This window comes from Oenanthe melanoleuca, chromosome 25, assembly GCF_029582105.1.
Source record: "Oenanthe melanoleuca isolate GR-GAL-2019-014 chromosome 25, OMel1.0, whole genome shotgun sequence".
Classification (NCBI taxonomy): domain Eukaryota; kingdom Metazoa; phylum Chordata; class Aves; order Passeriformes; family Muscicapidae; genus Oenanthe; species Oenanthe melanoleuca.
In genome coordinates this window covers 2,341,297-2,362,719 of record NC_079358.1, presented here as the reverse complement: position 1 = coordinate 2,362,719, position 21,423 = coordinate 2,341,297, and the positions used below count along the sequence as shown (strand labels likewise).

The window sequence follows — 21,423 nt, the reverse complement described above, 5'->3', positions numbered from 1 at the left end:
GAGGAGAGAAGTTGGGAAAAATTGGGAAATGTGGCAGCTGGGAGCCTGGGAAATGGGAAAAAGGGGAAAAATCTGAGTGGGAATGGGGATCTGGCAGCTGGGAGCCTGGGAAATGGGGAAAAGGGGAAAAATCTGAGTGGGAATGGGAAACATGGCAGCTGGGAGCCTGGGAAAGGGGAAGATGGGAGATCAGAGAGTGGGAAAATGGGAAAAATTGAAAAAACGGGAAAAACTGGGAAATACGGCGGGTGCGAGCTTGGGAGAGAGGAGAGAAGTTGGGAAAATTGGGAAATGTGGGAGCTGGGAGCCTGGGAAATGGGAAAAGGGGAAAAATTTGAGTGGGAATGGGAAACATGGCAGATGGGAGCCTGGGAGAGAGGGGGAAATGGGAAAAATGGGAGATGAGTGATTGGAAAAATGGGAAAATTTGAAAAAAATGGGAGATGTGAGTGGAAAAATGTAAATTGGGGAAATGGCAGCTGGGAGACCGGGAAAGAGGGAAAAATGGGAAAGTTTGGGTGATTAGAGGGTGGAAAAATGGGGAAATAATGGGAAAATAATGGGGGAAATAATGGGGAAAATGGGGAAAATAATAATGGGGAAAATGGGTAAAGATAATAATGGGGAAAATAATGGGGAAATAATGGGGGAAATAATGGGGAAATAATGGGGGAAAGTAATAAAATACATGGGGAAAATAATGGGGGAATAAATGGGAAAATGGGGAAAATAAACGGGGAAAATAATGGGGAAAATAAATGGGGAAAATAATGGGGGAATAAATGGGAAAATGGGGAAACTAATGGGAAAAATGGAGTGGGAGGAGGGGTTGGAATGGGGGAATTCAGTGGGGAAAATGAGGTTTGGGACAGGAGGAGCTCAGAACCCCCAGGAACTCCCAGGAATTCCCAGGAATCCCCAGGAATCCCCAGGAACCCCCAGGAATCCCCACCTTGCTGCATGATCTCCACGATCTGCACCACCTTGTCCATGTGCTTGCGGGCGGCGATCAGCCCCTGCAGCATCAGCATCTTGTAATAGTTGAACATGTCCCCGTCCAGGCCGCCCATCACCTGCCAGGGACACAAACACAGCAGAAAAATGGGAATGGGGGGTCTGGGAATGGCAGAATTCCATGGGAATGCTGGGACTCCCCACTCACGTCCACGAACTCGGTGGTGAGTTTGAAGGCCGAGGTCTCGAAGCCCAGATTGCGGGGGGAGCTGGACAGGATGAAGCCAAAGTCGATGTGGATGATGTGGCCCTCGGCGTCCAGCAGGATGTTCCCGTTGTGCCTGGGGGGATTCCACAGGAATCACATCAGATCCCATTGAAATCCCACAGAAATTCCATGGAAATCCCATTAAAATCCCATTAAATGCCATTGAAATCCCATTAAATCCCATTAAATGCCATTGAAATCCCATTAAATGCCATTAAATCCCATAAAAATCCCATTAAATCCCATAAAAATCCCATTAAAGGCCCTCAGCGTCCAGCAGGATGTTTCCGTTGTGCCTTGGGGGAATTATGGGATTTCAGGGAAATCCCATCAAAATCCCGAAGAAATTCCATGAAATTACACAAAAATCCCATTAAATCCCATAAAAATCCCATAGAAATCCCATTAAACCCCATTAAATGCCATTAAACCCCATTAAATGCCATAAAAATCCCATTAAATGCCATTAAAGGCCCTCAGCGTCCAGCAGGATGTTCCCGTTGTGCCTGGGGGAACTCCACAGGAATCACATCAGATCCCATTGAAATCCCACAGAAATTCCATGGAAATCCCATTAAAATCCCATTAAATGCCATTAAATCCCATTAAACCCCATTAAATCCCATAAAAATCCCATTAAATGCCCTCGGCGTCCAGCAGGATGTTCCCGTTGTGCCTGGGAAAATTCCACAGGAATCACATCAGATCCCATTGAAATCCCAGAGAAATTCCATAAAAATCCCATTAAATCCCATTAAATCCCATTAAAATCCCATTAAATCCCATTAAAGTCCCTCGGCATCCAGCAGGATGTTCCCGTTGTGCCTGGGGGAATTCCACAGGAATCACATGAGATCCCATTGAAATCCCACAGAAATTCCATGGAAATCCCATTAAAATCCCATTAAATGCCATTGAAATCCCATTAAAATCCCATTAAAGGCCCTCGGCGTCCAGCAGGATGTTCCCGTTGTGCCTGGGGGGAATTATGGGATTTCAGGGAAATCCCAACAAAATTCCATGAAATTACACAAAAATCCCATTGAAATCCCATAAAAATCCCATTAAATCCCATTAAATGCCATTAAAATCCCATTAAATCCCATTAAATGCCATTAAAATCCCATTAAATGCCATTAAAGGCCCTCGGTGTCCAGCAGGATGTTCCCGTTGTGCCTGGGGGGAACTCCACAGGAATCACATCAGATCCCATTGAAATCCCAGAGAAATTCCATGGAAATCCCATTAAAATCCCATTAAATGCCATTGAAATCCCATTAAATCCCATTAAATGCCATTGAAATCCCATTAAATGCCATTAAATCCCATTAAAATACCATTAAATCCTTCTAAAAATGGAAAAAAAAAATGGAAAACAAATTGGGAAAAATATTCTAAATAATTTCAAAAAAAAAAAAAAAAACCTTGACAAAAATTCTTAAAAATAAAAAAAAAAAATCGAATAAAAATCAGAAAAAAAGGCAAAAAAATTGATAAAAATTTATAAAAAATTGATAAAAAAATTCGCGAAAAATACAAAAAAAAAAAAAAAAAAATCGAAAAAAAACCCAAAAAAATTCCTAAAAATTCCAAAAAATTCCCGAATCATTCCCAAGTCATTCCCAAGAATTCCAGCCCTCTTTCTCACCTGTCCTTGACCTGCAGCAGGTAGCAGACCAGGCAGTGCCCGGCACAGCTGAGGAATTCCTGCTAAATCCCGAAAAATCCGCAAAAAAACAAAAAAACAAAAAATCCTTCCAAAAATGGAAAAAGAGGGAAAAAACTGAGAAAAAAAATTCTAGAAAATAATTAAGAAAAAATACTCTTAAAAAAAAAAAAAAACGAATAAAAATCGGAAAAAAAGGCAAAAAAATTGATAAAAATTGATAAGAAATTGATAAAAAAATTCGCGAAAAATACAAAAAAAATCGAAAAAAAAATCGAAAAAAAACCCAAAAAAATTCCTAAAAATTCCCAAAAAATTCCCGAATCATTCCCAAGTCATTCCCAAGAACTCCAGCCCCCCATCTCACCTGTCCTTGACCTGCAGCAGGTAGCAGACCAGGCAGTGCCCGGCACAGCTGAGGAATTCCTGCTAAATCCCGAAAAATCCGCAAAAAAAACAAAACAAAAAAAACGCCAAAAAATCCTTCCAAAAATGGAAAAAGAGGGAAAAAAATGAGAAAAAAATTGGAGAAAATAATTAAAAGAAAAAAAACTCTTAAAAATAAATTTAAAAAAATAATCGAATAAAAATTGGAAAAAAAGGCAAAAAAATTGATAAAAAATTCGCGACAAATACAAAAAAAATCGAAAAAAAACCCAAAAAAATTCCCAAAAATTCCTAAAAATTCCCGAATCATTCCCGAATCATTCCCAAGTCATTCCCAAGAATTCCAGCCCTGTTTCCCACCTGTCCTTGACCTGCAGCAGGTAGCAGACCAGGCAGTGCCTGGCACAGCTGAGAAATTCCTGCTAAATCCCGAAAAATCCGCAAAAAAAAACAAAAAACCAAAAAATCCTTCCAAAAATGGAAAAAAAGAGGGAAAAAACTGAGAAAAAAATTGTAGAAAATAATTAAGGAAAAACACTCTTAAAAAAAAAAAAAACCTAATAAAAATCAGAAAAAAAGGCAAAAAAATTGATAAAAATTGATAAAAAATTGATAAAAAAATTCGCGAAAAATAAAAAAAAATAGCGAAAAAAACCGAAAAAAACCCCAAAAAAATTCCTAAAAATTCCCAAATCATTCCCGAATCATTCCCAAGAATTCCAGCCCTGTTTCTCACTTGTCCTTGACCTGCAGCATGTAGCAGACCAGGCAGTGCCCAGCACAGCTGAGGAATTCCTGCTAAATCCCGAAAAATCCGCAAAAAAAAAAAAAAAAAAAAATCCTTCCAAAAATGGAAAAAGAGGGTAAAAACTGAGAAAAAAAATTCTAGAAAATAATTAATTAAAAATACTCTTAAAAAAAAAAATTGAATAAAAATCAGAAAAAAAGGCAAAAAAATTGATAAAAATTGATAAAAAATTGATAAAAAAATTCGCGAAAAATCGAAAAAAAATCGAAAAAAAACCCAAAAAAATTCCCAAAAATTCCCAAAAAATTCCCGAATCATTCCCAAGTCATTCCCAAGTCATTCCCAATAACTCCAGCCCTGTTTCCCACCTGTCCTTGACCTGCAGCAGGTAGCAGACCAGGCAGTGCCCGGCACAGCTGAGGAATTCCTGCTAAATCCTGAAAAGTCCGCAAAAAAAAAAAAAAAAAACCAAAAAATCCTTCCAGAAATGGAAAAAGAGGGAAAAAACTGAGAAAAAAATTGTAGAAAATAATTAAGGAAAAACACTCTTAAAAAAAAAAAACAACCTAATAAAAATCAGAAAAAAAAGGCAAAAAAATTGATAAAAAATTGATAAAAAAATTCGCGAAAAATAAAAAAAAATAGCGAAAAAAATCGAAAAAAAACCCAAAAAAATTCCTAAAAATTCCCAAAAAATTCCCGAACCATTCCCGAGTCATTCCCAATAACTCCAGCCCCCCATCTCACCTGTCCTTGACCTGCAGCAGGTAGCAGACCAGGCAGTAGCCGGCGCAGCTGCGCACGAAGTTGCGCTGGGCGCTCAGGAAGGACTCGCTGGTGCTGGGGCCGTGCTCCTGCAGGAAATAATCCAGCAGCGACAGCGCCGACTGCTTCTTGATCTGGTGCAGGGACACGGCGCTCAGCACCGGCTCGATCATCCCGCTGTCCGCAGAGATCACCAGGATCTTGTAGGGCTTGATCCACAGGGGCACGCGCTCCTGCTCCCAGATGGACTGGGGGGAAAGAAATCAGGGTAAAATTGTGTTAAAATCGTGTTAAAATCAGGTTAAAATCACGTTAAAATAACATTAATATCCACCCTCCTGCTCCCAGATGGACTGGGGGGAAAAATCCCATTAAAATCCCATTAAAATCACATTAAAAATCCCATTAAAAATCCCATTAAAATCCCATTAAAATCCCATAAAAATCACATTAAAATCACATTAAAATCACACTAAATTCACATTAAAATCACTTTAAAATCACATTAAAATCGCATTAAATCAGGTTAAAATCCCATTAAAATCACATAAAAATTACATAAAATCCCATTAAAATCATATTAAAATCACATTAAATCACATTAAAATCACATAAAATCACATTAAAATCACATTAAAATTGCGTTAAAATCGCATTAAATCAGGTTAAAAACGCTAATAAAATCAGGCTAAAATCACATCAGATCCCGTTAAAATCTGCACTCCTGCTCCCAGATGGACTGGGGGGAAATCAGGGTAAAATTGTGTTAAAATTGTGTTAAAACCGCTTTAAAACCGTGTTAAAATCACATTAAAATAACATTAATATCCACCCTCCTGCTCCCAGATGGACTGGGGGAAAAAATCCCATTAAAATCCCATTAAAATCACATAAAATCCCATTAAAATCATATTAAAATCCCATTAAAACCAGGTTAAAATCACATTAAAATAACATTAAAATCCACCCTCCTGCTCCCAGATGGACTGGGGGGGAATATGGGGGAAAAAAAAATCACATAAATCACGTAAAACCCCATTAAAATAATTTTAAAATCTCATTAAAACCCCATTAAAATAATGTCAAAATCCCATTCAAATCCTGCTAAAACCCCATTAAAATCATGTTAAAATCACATTAAGATCATATTAAAATCCCGTTAAAATCCCATTAAAATCCCATTAAAATCAGGTTAAAATCAGGTTAAAATCAGGTTAAAATCAAGTGAAAATGGCAGAAAGGAGCCACTCCTGCTCCCACATGGACTGAGGGAGAATCCCAGGAAATTGAAAAAATCCCATTAAAAAAATCCCATTAAAATCCCATTAAAATCCCGTTAAAATCCCAATAAAATCCCATTAAAATCCCATTAAAATCCCATTAAAATCAGGTTAAAATCAGGTTAAAATCAGGTTAAAATGGCAGAAAGGAGCCACTCCTGCTCCCACATGGACTGAGGGGGAATCCCAGGAAATTGAAAAAATCCCATTAAAAAAATCCCATTAAAATCCCATTAAAATCCCATTAAAATCCCGTTAAAATCCCAATAAAATCCCATTAAAATCAGGTTAAAATCAGGTTAAAATCAGGTTAAAATGGCAGAAAGGAGCCACTCCTGCTCCCACATGGACTGAGGGGGAATCCCAGGAAATGGAAAAAATCCCATTAAAAAAATCCCATTAAAATCCCATTAAAATCCCATCTCAAAACCCCACAAAACACCATCAAACGCCTTTAACAAAACCCCATTAAAATCCCATTAAAATCCCATTAAAACCCCATTAAAATCCCATCTCAAAACCCCACAAAACACCATCAAACGCCTTTAACAAAACCCCATTAAAATCCCATTAAAATCCCATTAAAATCCCATTAAAATCCCATTAAAACCCCATTAAAATCCCATCTCAAAACCCCACAAAACACCATCAAACGCCTTTAATAAAACCCCATTAAAATCCCACTAAAATCCCATTAAAACCCCATTAAAACCCCATTAAAATCCCATCTCAAAACCCCACAAAACACCATCAAACGCCTTTAACAAAACCCCATTAAAATCCCGTTAAACCCTCGAAAAACCCCTCTCAAAACCCCCCCAAACCCCCTAAAAAGCCGGGATTTTTTTTCAGGAAGGGCAGGAATCCTTCAGGGGCTGGGAATTTTTGGGAATTCCCTGGGATTGTCCCCACCTGGAGCTGTTTGAGCACCTGGAACGCCAGCAGCTCCTGCCGCAGGTCGTCGCCGCACTTGACGATGACGGAGAGGAGGCGCCACGAGGGGAGGTGCCCGTAGGGAGAGGCCTCCCGGATCCTCCTGGGGGAAAAATGGGATAAAAACAGCTTGGAAAAGCTCTGGGAATGCCCTGGGGTTGTGTTTGTGTCATCAAATTCCGAGAAATCCCGTCAAATCCTGTTAAATTCCAATAAAATCCCATTAAATCGCGTTAAAATCCCATTAAATTCCATTAAAATCCCATTAAATTCCATTAAATCCCATTAAATTCCATTAAATCCCATGGAATTCCATCTAATCCCATTAAAAGCCCATCAAATCCCATCCAGTCCCATTAAATTCCCATCAATCTCATCCAATTGCATTAAATTCCAATAAAATCACATCCAATCCCATTAAATTCCAATAAAATCGCATCCAATCCCATTAAATTCCAATAAAATCGCATCAAATCCTATTAAATTGCATTAAAATCCCATTAAGTTCCATTAAAATCCCATTAAATTGCATTAAAATCCCATTAAGTTCCATTCAATCCCATGGAATTCCATCTAATCCCATCCCATTAAAAGCCCATCAAATCCCATCCAGTCCCATTAAATTCCCATCAAATCTCATCCAATTGCATTAAATTCCAATAAAATCTCATCCAATCCCATTAAATTCCAATAAAATCCCATCCAATCCCATTAAATTCTATTGAAATTCCATTAAATTCCATTAAATCCCATGGAATTCCATCCCATCCCATTAAAATCCCATCAAGTCTCATCCAATCCCAATAAATTGCAATAAAATCACATCAAATCCAATTAAATTTTATTGAAATCCCATCAAATCCAATCAAATCCCATTAAATCCTATTAAAATCCAATCCAATCCCATTAAATTCCAATAAAATCCAATCCCATTAAATTCCAATAAAATCCCAACAAATCCTATTAAATTCTATTAAAATCCCATCCAATTCCATTAGATTCCAATAACACCCCATAAAATTCCATGGAATTCCATTAAAACCCCATTAAAATCCCATCAAAATGCCATTAAAATACCATCAAAATCCCAAAGAATTCCATGGAATTTTCAGGAATTCCGAGGAATTTTCGGGAATTCCGAGGAATTTTTGGGAATTCCGAGGGATTTTTGGGAATTCCCAGTTTTCCTACCTGACTTTCTCCTGCCAGGGCTCCTTGAGGGCCACGGCCGACGGATCCTCGGGGTCCCTGCGGAACGCGGTGGGCGTGTGCGCCAGCTGCTCCGAGAGCCGCCGCCTGCAGGGGAACAGTGCCAGGAATTCCAGAAATTCTGGGAATTCCATGGAAAAATTCCGGGAATTCCAGGGGAAAATTCCAGGAATTCCACGGGAAAATTCCAGGAATTCCATGGGAAAATTCTGGGCCAGCTGCTCCGACAGCCGCCGCCTGCAGAAGGGAACAGTGCCAGGGGGAATTCCAGGGGAAAATTCCGGGAATTCCATGGGGAAAATTCCAGGAATTTCATTGAAAAATTCCAGGAATTTCATGGGGAAATTTCAGGAATTCCATGGGAAAATTCTGGGCCAGCTGCTCCGACAGCCGCCGCCTGCCAGGGGAACAGTGCCAGGGGAAATTCCAGGGAAAATTCCAGGGGAAAATTCCGGGAATTTCATGGGAAAATTCCAGGAATTTCATGGGAAAATTCCGGGAATTCCATGGGGAAATTTTGGGAATTCCATGGGAAAATTCTGGGCCAGCCGCCGCCTGCCGGAGGGCACAATTCCAGGGAAAATTCTGGGAATTCCATGGGGAAATTTCAGGAATTCCATGGGAAAATTCCGGGAATTCCATGGGAAAATTCTGTGAATTCCAGGGGAAAATTTCAGGAATTCCACGGGAAAATTCTGGGAATTCCATGGGGAAAATTTCAGGAATTCCATGGGAAAATTCTGGGCCAGCTGCTCCGACAGCCGCCGCCTGCAGGAGGGAACAATTCCAGGAATTCCAGGGGGAAATTCCAAGAATTTCATGGAAAAATTCCAGGAATTCCATGGGGAAATTCTGGGAATTCCATGGGAAAATTCTGGGAATTCCATGGGGAAATTTCAGGAATTCCATGGGGAAATTCTGGGCCAGCTGCTCTGACAGCCGCCGCCTGCAGGAGGGCACAATTCCATAAATTCCAGGGGAAAATTCCAGGAATTTCATGGAAAAATTCCGGGAATTCCATGGGAAAATTCTGGGAATTTCATGGGAAAATTTCAGGAATTCCATGGGAAAATTCTGGGAATTCCATGGGAAAATTCCAGGAATTCCATGGGAAATTCTGGGAATTCCATGGGAAAATTCTGGGCCAGCTGCTCCGACAGCCACCGCCTGCCAGAGGGAACAGTTCCAGGGGAAATTCCAGGGGGAAAATTCCAGGAATTCCATGGGGAAATTCCAGGAATTCCCATGGAAAAATTCCAGGAATTCCATGGGAAAATTTCAGGAATTTCATGGAAAATTTCAGGAATTCCATGGGGAAATTCTGGGCCAGCTGCTCCGACAGCCGCCGCCTGCCAAGGGAACAGTTCCAGGGGAAAATTCTGGGAATTCCATGGGAAAATTCTGGGAATCCCATGGCGAAATTTCAGGAATTCCATGGGAAAATTTCAGGAATTCCATGGGAAAATTCTGGGAATTCCATGGAAAAATTCTGGGAATTCCATGGGAAAATTCTGGGCCAGCTGCTCCGACAGCTGCCGCCTGCAGGAGGGAACAATTCCAGGGAAAATTCCAGGGGGAAAATTCCAGGAATTCCATGGGAAAATTCCAGGAATTCCATGGGGAAATTTCAGGAATTCCATGGGAAAATTCTGGGCCAGCTGCTCCGACAGCCGCCGTCTGCCGGAGGGAACAATTCCAGGGAAAATTCCAGGAATTCCATGGGAAAATTCCGGGAATTCCATGGGAAAATTCCAGGAATTCCATAGGAAAATTCCGGTAATTCCATGGGAAAATTCTGGGAATTCCATGGGGAAATTCTGGGCCAGCTGCTCCGATAGCCGCCGCCTGCCAGGGGAACAGATCCAGGGGGAATTCCAGGGGAAATTCCAGGGGAAAATTCCAGGAATTCCATGGGGAAATTCCAGGAATTTCATGGAAAAATTCCGGGAATTCCATGGGGAAATTCTGGGCCAGCTGCTCCGACAGCCGCCGCCTGCAGGAGGGAACAGTTCCAGGGGAAAATTCCAGGGGAAAATTCCAGGAATTCCATGGGGAAATTCTGGGAATTCCATGGGGAAATTCCGGGAATTTCATGGAAAAATTCCGGGAATTCCATGGGGAAATTCTGGGCCAGCTGCTCCGACAGCCGCCGCCTGCAGGAGGGAACAGTTCCAGGGGAAATTCCAGGGGAAAATTCCAGGAATTCCAGGGGAAAATTCCAGGAATTTCATGGGGAAATTTTGGGAATTCCATGGGAAAATTCTGGGCCAGCTGCTCCGACAGCCGCCGCTTGCAGGAGGGAACAATTCCAGGGGAAAATTCTGGGAATTCCATGGGAAAATTCCAGGAATTTCATGGGGAAATTCCAGGAATTCCATGGGAAAATTTCAGGAATTCCATGGGAAAATTCTGGGCCAGCTGCTCCGACAGCCACCGCCTGCCAAAGGGAACAGTTCCAGGGAAAATTCCAGGGGAAAATTCCAGGAATTCCATGGGGAAATTCCGGGAATTTCATGGAAAAATTTCAGGAATTCCATGGGGAAATTCTGGGCCAGCTGCTCCGACAGCCGCCGCCTGCAGGAGGGAACAGTTCCAGGGGAAAATTCCAGGGGAAAATTCCAGGAATTCCATGGGGAAATTCTGGGAATTCCATGGGGAAATTCCGGGAATTTCATGGAAAAATTCCGGGAATTCCATGGGGAAATTCTGGGCCAGCTGCTCCGACAGCCGCCGCCTGCAGGAGGGAACAGTTCCAGGGGAAATTCCAGGGGAAAATTCCAGGAATTCCAGGGGAAAATTCCAGGAATTTCATGGGGAAATTTTGGGAATTCCATGGGAAAATTCTGGGCCAGCTGCTCCGACAGCCGCCGCTTGCAGGAGGGAACAATTCCAGGGGAAAATTCTGGGAATTCCATGGGAAAATTCCAGGAATTTCATGGGGAAATTCCAGGAATTCCATGGGAAAATTTCAGGAATTCCATGGGAAAATTCTGGGCCAGCTGCTCCGACAGCCACCGCCTGCCAAAGGGAACAGTTCCAGGGAAAATTCCAGGGGAAAATTCCAGGAATTCCATGGGGAAATTCCGGGAATTTCATGGAAAAATTCCAGGAATTTCATGGGAAAATTCCGGGAATTCCATGGGAAAATTCTGGGAATTCCGTGGGGAAATTTCAGGAATTCCATGAGAAAATTCTGGGAATTCCATGGGAAAATTTCAGGAATTCCATGGGAAAATTCTGGGCCAGCTGCTCTGACAGCCGCTGCCTGCCAAAGGACACAATTCCAGGGAAAATTCCAGGGGAAAATTCCAGAGGAAAATTCCATGGGAAAATTCTGGGAATTCCATGGAAAAATTCCAGGAATTCCATGGGAAAATTCTGGGAATTCCATGGGAAAATTCTGAGCCAGCTGCTCCAACAGCCGCCACCTGCAGGAGGGAACAATTCCAGGGAAAATTCCAGGGGGAAAATTCCAGGAATTCCATGGGGAAATTCTGGGAATGCCCATGGAAAAATTCCAGGAATTCCATGGGAAAATTTCAGGAATTTCATGGGAAAATTCCAGGAATTTCATGGAAAAATTCCAGGAATTTCATGGGGAAATATTCCAGGAATTTCATGGGGAAATTCTGGGAATTCCATGGGAAAATTCTGGGAATTCCATGGGGAAATTTCAGGAATTCCATGGGAAAATTCTGGGCCAGCTGCTCCGACAGCCGCCGCCTGCAGGAGGGCACAATTCCAGGGAAAATTCCAGGGGAAAATTCATGAGGATCCCATGGAAAATTCATGGAATTACACGGGAAAATTAATGGGATTTCCATGCGAAAATTCCAGGATTTTCCACGGGAAATTCATGGGAAAATTCACAGCGACTACACGGAAAAATTCACAGGATTCCATGGGAAATTCACAGAGATTACATGGAAAATTCCGGGATTTCCATGGGAAAATTAATGGGAATTCCATGGAAAAATTCATGGGGATTACATGGGAAAATTCATGGGAATTCCACAGAAAAATTCACAGAATTTCGCTCTGGGCAAGGTAAAAATTCCTGGATTTTTGATCTGTAGAAAGGTCAGAATTCCAAGATTTATTTTTTTTTTGAGGGAAAATTCCCAGATTTCCACTTTGGGGAATGTCAGAATTCCCGGATTTTTTTGTGGAAATATTCCCAGATTTCCACTCTGAGTTTTGCCAGAATTCCAGGATTTTTTTGAAGGAAAATTCCTGGATTTCTTCTCTAAGGATTGTCAGAATTCCAGGATTTTTTTTGAGGAAAAATTCCCAGATTTCTGCTCTGGAGAACATCCAAATTCCATGGGAAAATTCCCAGACTTCTGCTCTGAGTTCCGCCAGAATTCCAAGATTTTTTTGTGGAAAAACTCCCGGATTTCTGCTCTGAACAACATCAGAATTCCAGGATTTTTTTTCTGAGGGAAAACTCCCAGATTTCTGCTCTGAGGAATGCCAGAATTCCCTATTTTTTTCTGGAAAATCCCTGGATTTTCCCCCCTCACCGGATGTCCCCGGCGGCGATGAACACGGGCTCCCGGCTCTCCTGGCTCGTGATGGAATCCACGGAAAACTGGGAGATGTTGTCACAGCTGTTGGTGTGCATCTCTGGGAGCTGCAGGAATTCCAGGAAATCCCATCAAAATCCCATCAAATCCCATCAAAATCCCATCAAATCCCATGAAATCCAATAAAAACCCATCAAAATCTCATGAAATCCCATTAAAATCCCATCAAATGCCACTAAATACCTATCAAATCCCTTAAAATAAAAAATTCCATTAAAAACCCATTAAAATCCCTTAAAATCTCATTAAAATCTGATAAAATCACATTAAAACCCCGTAAAAATCCCATAAGAATCCCATACAATAGTGTGAAATCCCATAAAAATCCCATAAAATCATGTTAAATCCCTCCCCAAACCCCCCTCCCTGCTCTCCCACCACCCTGGGGACACCTTGGGGACACCTGGGTGACCCCTCAATGACCCTGCCCCTCCCCAAACCCCTCTCCCCACACTCCCACCACCCTGGGGACACCTTGGGGACACCTTGATTCCCCTGCCCCTCCCCAAACCCCCCTCCCCTCTCCACCTCCATGGGGACACCTTGGGGATACCTTGGTGACCCCTCAATGACCCTGGCCCTCCCCAAACCCCTCTCCCCACTCTCCCACCGCCCTGGGGACACTCCAATGACTTTTCCCCTCCCCAAACCCCCCGCCCCTCCCCAGCCCTGCCCTGTCCCACCTCCATGGGGACACCTTGATTCCCCTGCCCCTCCCCAAACTCCCCTCCCCTCTCCACCTCCATGGGGACACCTTGGGGACACCTTGGTGACCCCTCAATGACCCTGCCCCTCCCCAAACTCCCCACTGCTCTCCCACCACCCTGGGGACACCTTGATGCCCCCGCCCCTCCCCAGACCCCTCTCCCCACTCTCCCACCACCCTGGGGACACTCTGGGGACCCTGCCCCTCCCCAGACCCCTGTCCCTGCTCTCCCACCACCCTGGTGACCCCTCAATGACCCTGCCCCTCCCCAAACCCCCCTCCCCGCTCTCCCACCACCCTGGGGACCCCTCAATGACCCTGCCCCTCCCCAAATCCCCCTCCCCGCTCTCCCACCACCCTGGGGACACTCCAATGACTTTTCCCCTCCCCAAACCCCCCTCCCCTCTCCCACCACCCTGGTGACCCCTCACTGCCCCCGCCCCTCCCCAGCCCCCTGCCCCGTCCCACCTCCATGGGGACACCTTGATTCCCCTGCCTCTCCCCAAACCCCCCTCCCCGCTCTCCCACCACCCAGGTGACCCCTCAATGACCCTGCCTCTCCCCAAACCCCTCTCCCCACACTCCCACCGCCCTGGTGACCCCTCAGTGCCCCCGCCCCTCCCCAAACCCCTCTCCCTGCTCTCACACCACCCTGGTGACCCCTCAATGACCCTGCCTCTCCCCAAACCCCTCTCCTCACTGTCCCACCACCCTGGTGACCCCTCACTGCCCCCGCCCCTGCCAGGCCCTGCCCCGTCCCACCTCCACCTGCAGCTCCCCGATGTCGTCCACGGCCCAGGCCTCGTCGTCGTTGTCGTAGGCGGGCAGGGCGCTGCTGGCGCCGCGCGCCTCGGGCCCCACGCCGCACTCGGGCAGGTTCTCGGCCGAGCGCGTGCTGCGGATGCGGTTCTCGGGGATGCGCGCCGGCACGCTCGCCGTGTCGAAGTTGTCGCACTCCAGCACCTCCACGTAGATCAGGTAGGGAGCCTGGGGCACAGGGGCACGGGGTGAGCGTGGGGACGGCCCAGGGCTGGGTGTGTGAGGGTGAGAGGCCGGAGGGTGGAGCTGGAGGGTCTCGGGGGGGGCTGTGGATAATTCTGGCTGTACCGGAATTCCCAGTGCTGGAAGTGACACCTCCAGAGGCTTCCCAGCATTCCCACGGCATCCAAAATCCCCATCTCCCACTCCAAATCCCATTTCCCACCCCAAATCCCATTCCCCATCCCAAATCGTATTTATTTCCCACCCCAAATCCCATTTCCCAACCCAAATCCCATTTCCCACCCCAAATCCCAATTCTTTATTCCCCACACCTTATCCTTGGAATTGAGCACCATGGATCCTACAAACCATCATCTCTAGCTCTCTCCCACCACTCCCAATTCCCAATTCCCACCCCAAATCCCATTCCCCACCCCAAACCCCAATTCCTCCTGTCCCCACCTTGTTCTTGGAGTTGAGATCACCCCAAATCCCATTTCCCACCCCAAACCCCATTTCTCCATCCCCCACCTTGTCCTTGGAATTGAGACCACCCCAAACCCATTTCCCACCCCAAAGCCCATTCATCCTCCCACCTTGTCCTTGGAGTTGAGATCACCCCAAATCCCATTTCCCACTCCAAATCCCATCCCATTCTACCCCAAATTCTGTTTCCCACCCCAAATCCCAAGTCTTTATCTCCCCCACCTTGTCCTTGGAGTTGAGACCACCCCAAATCCCGTTCCCCACCCCAAAGCCCATTCATCCTCCACCTTATCCTTGGAGTTGAGATCACCCCAAACCCATTTCCCACCATAAAGCCCATTCATCCTCCCACCTTGTCCTTGGAGTTGAGACCACCCCAAACCTGTTTCCCACCCCAAACCCCAATTCCTTCTGTCCCCACCTTGTCCTTGGAGTTGAGCACCACAGCCTGCGAGTGAAGTGCTCAGATCCCAGGAATCATCACCTCCAACTCCCTCCCACCATTCCCATTGGATCCCAAATCCCGTTTCCCACCCCAAATCCCATTCATCCTGTCCCCACCTTATCCTTGGAGTTGAGACCACCCCAAATCCCGTTCCCCACCCCAAACCCCAATTCCTTCTGTCCCCACCTTGTCCTTGGAGTTGAGCACCACGGCCTGGCTGTGGGGCACCCTGACCACGTGGTGCTCGAATCCCAAACCATCAAATCCACAAACCATCACCTCCAGCTCTCTCCCATCATTCCCACTGGATCCCAAACCCCGTTTCCCGCCCCAAACCCCATTCACCCCCCCCACCTTATCCTTGGAGTTGAGACCATCCCAAATCCCATTTCCCACTCCAAATCCCATCCCATTCCACCCCAAATCCCATTCCCCACCCCAAATCCCAAGTCTTCATCTCCCCCACCTTATCCTTGGAGTTGAGACCACCCCAAATCCCGTTTCCCAGCCCAAACCCCAATTCCTCCTGTCCCCCACCTTATCCTTGGAGTTGAGACCATCCCAAATCCCGTTTCCCACCCCAAACCCCAATTCCTCCTGTCCCCACCTTGTCCTTGGAGTTGAGACCACCCCAAATCCCGTTTCCCACCCCAATCCCCAATTCCTTCTGTCCCCACCTTATCCTTGGAGTTGAGACCACCCCAAACCCGTTCCCCACCCCAAACCCCATTCATCCTCCACCTTATCCTTGGAGTTGAGACCACGCCAAATCCCGTTTCCCACCCCAAACCCCAATTCCTCCTGTCCCCACCTTGTCCTTGGAGTTGAGCACCACGGCCTGTGAGTGAGGCACCCTGACCACGTGGTGGGGGAAGGCGGCGGTGGGCAGCCAGGCGCGCGCGGGCAGTTTGTGGTTGAGCAGCGACAGCTCCGAGATGAGCCTCTGTGTTTTCTGCTCCTTGGTGGGCAGCGTGGCCAGGCGCTTCCCGATGGCCATCAGCGACTTGATGAACTCGCGCTCCGGGGCCAGCCGGGCCGGCTGCGATCCCAGGAAAAAGGGGTGGGATGAATAAAAACAGTTTGGGGGAAAAAGGAGGAAACAGAGTTAGAAAGTGGAGCTGATCTTGGTTTTTTCATAGGAGGGATTTCCTGGTCTTTCCTATTCCCTCCTCTTCCCTTTTTCCTCCATTTCCTTTTTTCCTCTTTTCTTTTTCCTGCCCTTCCCTTTTTCCTCCGTTTCCTTTTTTCCTCTTTTTTTTCCTGCTCTTCCCTTTTTCCTCCATTTCCTTTTTTTCCTCTTTTCTTTTTCCTGCCCTTCCCTTTTCCTCCGTTTCCTTTTTTCCTCTTTTTCCTGCCCTTCCCTTTTTCCTCCGTTTCTCTTTTTTCCTCTTTTTTTCCTGCTCTTCCCTTTTTCCTCCACTTCCTTTTTTCCTCTTTCCTATCTTTTTCCTGCTCTTCCCTTTTTCCTCCGTTTCCTTTTTTTCCTCTTTTCTTTTTCCTGCTCTTCCCTTTTTCCTCCATTTCCTTTTTTCCTCTTTTCTTTTTCCTGCTCTTCCCCCTTCCCAAATTTTCATTTTTCCTGTTCCAGAGCCAGCCAAGCTGGCTGAGAAAGAGTCAGGGTCAAAGGAAAAAGGGTTGGGATGAAAATAAAAGAGTTTGAGGAAAAAGGAGAAAAATGGAGTTAAAAAATTGAGGTGATGTTGGTGGTTTTTAGTAGGAGGAATTTCCTGATCTTTCCTTTTCCCTGCTCCTCCCTCTTCCCTGTTTTTCCCTCTTCCAATCATGGACTGTCTGGTAAAGGGTTGGGAAGGTTGGGTTGAAAAATAAAAAGTTTGGGGAAAAAGGAAGAAAGGAAGTCAGGAAAGGAGGACGAAAATGGAGCTGAAGTTGGTGGTTTTTTTAGAGGGATCAAATTCCTGCTTTTCCCTCTTCCCAAATTTTCCCTCTTCCCAACTTTTCACTTTGCCCATTCTGGAGCCAGCCAGGCCGGCTGGGAAAGGGTCAGGATCAAAGGAAAAAGGGTTGGGAAAGTTTGGGATGAAAAATAAAAAGTTTGGGGAAAAAGGAGGAAAATGGAGCTGATGTTGGTGTTTGTTTAATAAGATCAAATTCCTGCCCTTCCCTTTTCCTACTCTCCCCCCTTCCCATCCTTCCCTTTTCCCTGTCCCTTTTCCCCTCCCTCTTCCCAGATCCTGGAAATTTGGGATTTTTCCATCCCTCCCCCAGCAGAGCAGGATCCCAGCACTTTTTCCTTCCCACTGGATTTTATTTCCACCCCCCAAATCCCATTTGGGTGCTGGAATTCCAGCACTGACATTCCCAGAGGGATCTCCCAGTCCTGCTGCATTCCCAGGATTTGGGATTATCTGGATCCCTGGGATCTGGGAGGAGGGAGGATCTGGATTCCCAGGATTTGGGATTATCCAGATCCCTGAAATTCGAGAGGATCCTCACTTCCAACCCTCCAAATTCCCAGGATTTGGGATTTTCCAGATTCCCAGGATTTGGGATTATCTGGATCCCTGAGATTTAGGGAAATCCTCACTCCCAGCCCCACTAATTCCCAGGATTTGGGAGGATTTGGAATCCCAGAATTTTAGGATTATTCCAAAATTCTCCCCCCGCCCCTCCCTGGTGTCCCAATCCCACAATCCCACGGGGATTTGGGATTTCCCTTTGGATGCAGGATTCCCACACGGAATTCCCAAATTTCCACTGCACATTCCCAAAATCCAGGCTGATTTTTGGGATCTCAAATCATGCTGGAAAAGGCGCATGCACGAAGCCAACGGAAAAAACGCCGGAAAAATCGGGAATATCGCAGAGCAACAGGAAAGGAATGGGGAAAAATCAAGGAAAGGAGGATCAGGATTTGGGAATTCATTGGATTTGCAGTCCCAGTCCCAAAAATTCCTCAGGAATTCCGGGATAACGCTCGGCTTCCCTGTCCCCACCTGGCTCCAGGCACGGGAGAAATATTCCAGAGGTTCCCAATCCCAAAAATTCCTTTGGCTCTCCAAGGGTTGATTCCCATTCCTGGAAAAACTCAGAATTCCAGGATTTTTTTGAGGGGAACTCCCAGAGCAATGTCAGAATTCTGAAATTTGGGATCAAATCCCGACGAAATTCCCAAATCCAGGTGTGGGAACGGTCCCTGGGAATTCCCAGAGCTGGGAAAAATCCAGGAATTCCAGGAAAAGCCTAAAAAAAAAAAATCATGGAATTCTTCCCAAAAAATCCCCGTGCTGGAGGAAATCATGGACTACACATTCCCAAAAAAAAAAAAAGGGGGGGGAAAGGGCTGATTCTGGAGAGAAAAATCAGGAAAAATGCTGGGATTCGATTGGAATTTTCATGGGGGAAAAAAGGAAAAAATAAATGAATAAAATCAATGATTGGCAAGGAAAAAAAACAACGGAAAAAAAGCAAATTAATCCCAGTTTTGGGAGCCAAATTCTGAGGGAAAACAGCATTTCCTCTTCCACCTGCAACGGAAAAGTGGGAAAAGCAGGAAAAGTGGGAATTTCCTCATTCCCAGATGGATTTTGGTGGGAAAAATTGGATTTTCCTTGATTTTATCCCAATTTCCCGGAATTCCCCATTCCGAGGAAAAGTCACGGTAGCGATGTCAGGATTTATTTTTTTTTGGAGATTTTTTTTTTTTTTTTTTTTTTTTTTTTTTTTTGGGGGGAATATTTGAGGAATGCTGGGAAATTCCAGAGAGGTGGAAATGGAGGAAATGCTGTGGAGGGAAGAGGGAACCTCCGGAAAAAAAAAACCGGGATCAGAACTTACGGGAGCCAGGGATTTATCCAGGCTTTCCGTACTCGAGGAGAATTCCTGGGAAAAGCAGGAAAAAAAAAAAAAAATGGGGGATTTGGGGCAGTTTTTTTGGGAATATTTTTCCATAGGGAAGAGGGGAAGGAGAAGGGAAAAGGGGGGAGAAAAAGCAAAGTTTAGCTCCAGGTTCACTTCCAACAATTCCCAAGTTTTTTTAGGTTTTTTTTAATCCCATCCCCTTGGAATTCCAGGGGATTTTTCCAGGAGAATTCCACAGATCTCAAGGGGGATGGGGTCAAAGTGGAGCAGATCTGAGCTCAGAATTCCGGGATTTTCCCGGTTTTTCTCCTCTTTGGGATTCATTATCCCAACCCTGGATGGATCCAGCTCTGAATTCCTTGGATTTCTGAGCTTTTCATTCATCAAATCCACTTTTTTTTTTTTTTTTCCTTCCCTGGATTCTTGTTTATCCCAAATTTCAGCGCATCAAACGAATCCCATGGAAACGATCCCAAACATTCCCAAAATCCCAATTTTTGAGGCTGTTTTAATCACTGGGAAATTCCTGATTTATCCAAAGTTTTCCTGCCATTCCCAATTTTCCCTCCAAGCTCCATCCCAAGGGATTCCCATCCCAAATATCTCAAAAATCCCAAAATTCCAGCACAGTCCATGATTTTCTTCCTGAAAGGGAATCAAATGGAGCTTCATTCTGTAAAAACTGAGAATTTTGGGGCTAAAATTCCCAAAAATTCCCAAAAAAGAAAGGGACAACCACGTCTGGATCCCACCTGGAGGGAAAACTGATGGGAAATGATCCCAAATTTTCCCTCCCCTGATGAATTTTGGGATCATTTCCCATCAATTTTTCCTGCTTTTTCCAAGGAATTTGTGGATTCTGGAAGGAAAACCACCCAGAGCTTCCAAGAATTCCAGGATTTTTGAGGGATTTTCGGGATCCAGGGCTGGAGTCTCCCTTTTTCTGTGCTCTCCCAGCTTTTTCTGGATCGTTTCCAGGAGTTTCCTCATCCATAATTTATGGAAAAGCTCCTGTTTCCACCTCCTCCTTTTCCATATTAAAAATTCATCCCGGCGGGAACGGCCCCGGATTTTTTTCCGGGGTTGCTTTGATCCCGAATCCAGCCTGGAAAATTCCTTCCCAATCCTTCCCTCCATCCTCATCCCAATTCCCAGAGTTTGGAACAATCCTTGGCTCCTTCCAAGGATTCCCAGCAGAATTCCCAGCAGGGTCAAAGCTTGGATTTCTGATCCATTTCCTGGGAATTCCCAACTATTCCAAACCATTTCCAGTCATTCCCAACCATCCTCAACCATTCTCAGTCATTCCCAACACTTCCAAACCATTCCCAGTCACTTCCAGCCATTCTCAACCACTCCCAGTCAATCCCAGTCATTCCCAGTTTCCCCGGGGTGGATTCCACCCTCTGGAAAACTCATTTTTCCCAGATTTGGGAAGCACCACTCCCAAAATCTGCTTCCAGCACCAGCTTGGGGCTCCTTCCCTGCCTGGAATTCCCAGCTGGGATCAGCCTTGGAGCACAACCTCGACCCCAGAGGAAATTTGGGATCAATCCCAAGGAACAACCATGAGCCTTGGAGCACCACCAGAACCTTGGAAGAATTCTGGGATGAATCCCAAGGAACAACCTGAGCCTTGGAGCACAACCCCAATCCCAGAACAGCTCTGGGATGAACCCCAAGGAATCACGACATCCTTGGACACAACCCTGATCCTAGAGGATCTCTGGGATGAATCTCAAGAAATAACCACGGGATTTTCCCAGCTCCCTGAGCCTCGGAGCACAATCCCAATCCCAGAAGATGTCTGGGATGAATCCCAAGTCCCAACACCAAAGAATCCCCTCAAAACACCCCAACCTTTACCTCCTCCTCGCTCTCCACCTTGGGATTGCTGGCTGAGCCTTGGAGCACAACCAGAACGTTGGAGCAGCTCTGGGATGAATCCCAAGGAACCACCATGGGATTTTCCCAGTTCCCTGAGCCGTGGAGCACAACCCCAATCCCAGAAGAACTCTGGGATGAACCCCAAGGAATCACCATATCCTTGAAGCACAACCCCAGTCCCAGAAGATGTCTGGGATGAATCCCAAGTCCCAGCCCCACAGAATCCCCTTAAAACACCCCAACCTTTACCTCCTCCTCGCTCTCCACCTTGGGATTGCTGGCTGAGCCTTGGAGCACAACCCT

The 21,423-nt window shown here is 45.4% G+C and overlaps 1 protein-coding gene and 1 long non-coding RNA gene across 10 annotated transcripts in view; both read right to left on the bottom strand.

The window, feature by feature from the left end:
- PI4KB (phosphatidylinositol 4-kinase beta) overlaps positions 1-21,423 on the bottom strand; it is a 28,443-nt gene that overhangs the window by 2,317 nt on the left and 4,703 nt on the right. For 2 of the 9 annotated variants that reach the window (XM_056511091.1, XM_056511092.1), the window contains exons 4-12: positions 19,210-19,254; positions 16,226-16,453; positions 14,265-14,489; positions 12,734-12,843; positions 8,193-8,297; positions 6,981-7,104; positions 4,771-5,036; positions 1,163-1,295; positions 953-1,073 (exon numbers count right to left, since the gene is read on the bottom strand). In XM_056511091.1, the coding sequence (XP_056367066.1) occupies positions 953-1,073; positions 1,163-1,295; positions 4,771-5,036; positions 6,981-7,104; positions 8,193-8,297; positions 12,734-12,843; positions 14,265-14,489; positions 16,226-16,453; positions 19,210-19,254 (1,357 nt within the window). Of the gene's footprint in view, positions 1-952; positions 1,074-1,162; positions 1,296-2,141; positions 2,199-2,317; positions 2,399-4,770; positions 5,037-6,980; positions 7,105-8,192; positions 8,298-12,733; positions 12,844-14,264; positions 14,490-16,225; positions 16,454-19,209; positions 19,255-21,099; positions 21,145-21,423 lie in introns of those variants that run through there. The other 7 variants (XM_056511094.1, XM_056511095.1, XM_056511098.1 and 4 more) reach the window with 6 other exon arrangements.
- Positions 17,068-19,076, bottom strand: LOC130263503 (uncharacterized). Its single transcript, XR_008842344.1, has 2 exons — positions 17,876-19,076; positions 17,068-17,752 (listed from the first exon to the last, which is right to left on the bottom strand). It is a non-coding gene; the product is annotated as an uncharacterized LOC130263503 (long non-coding RNA).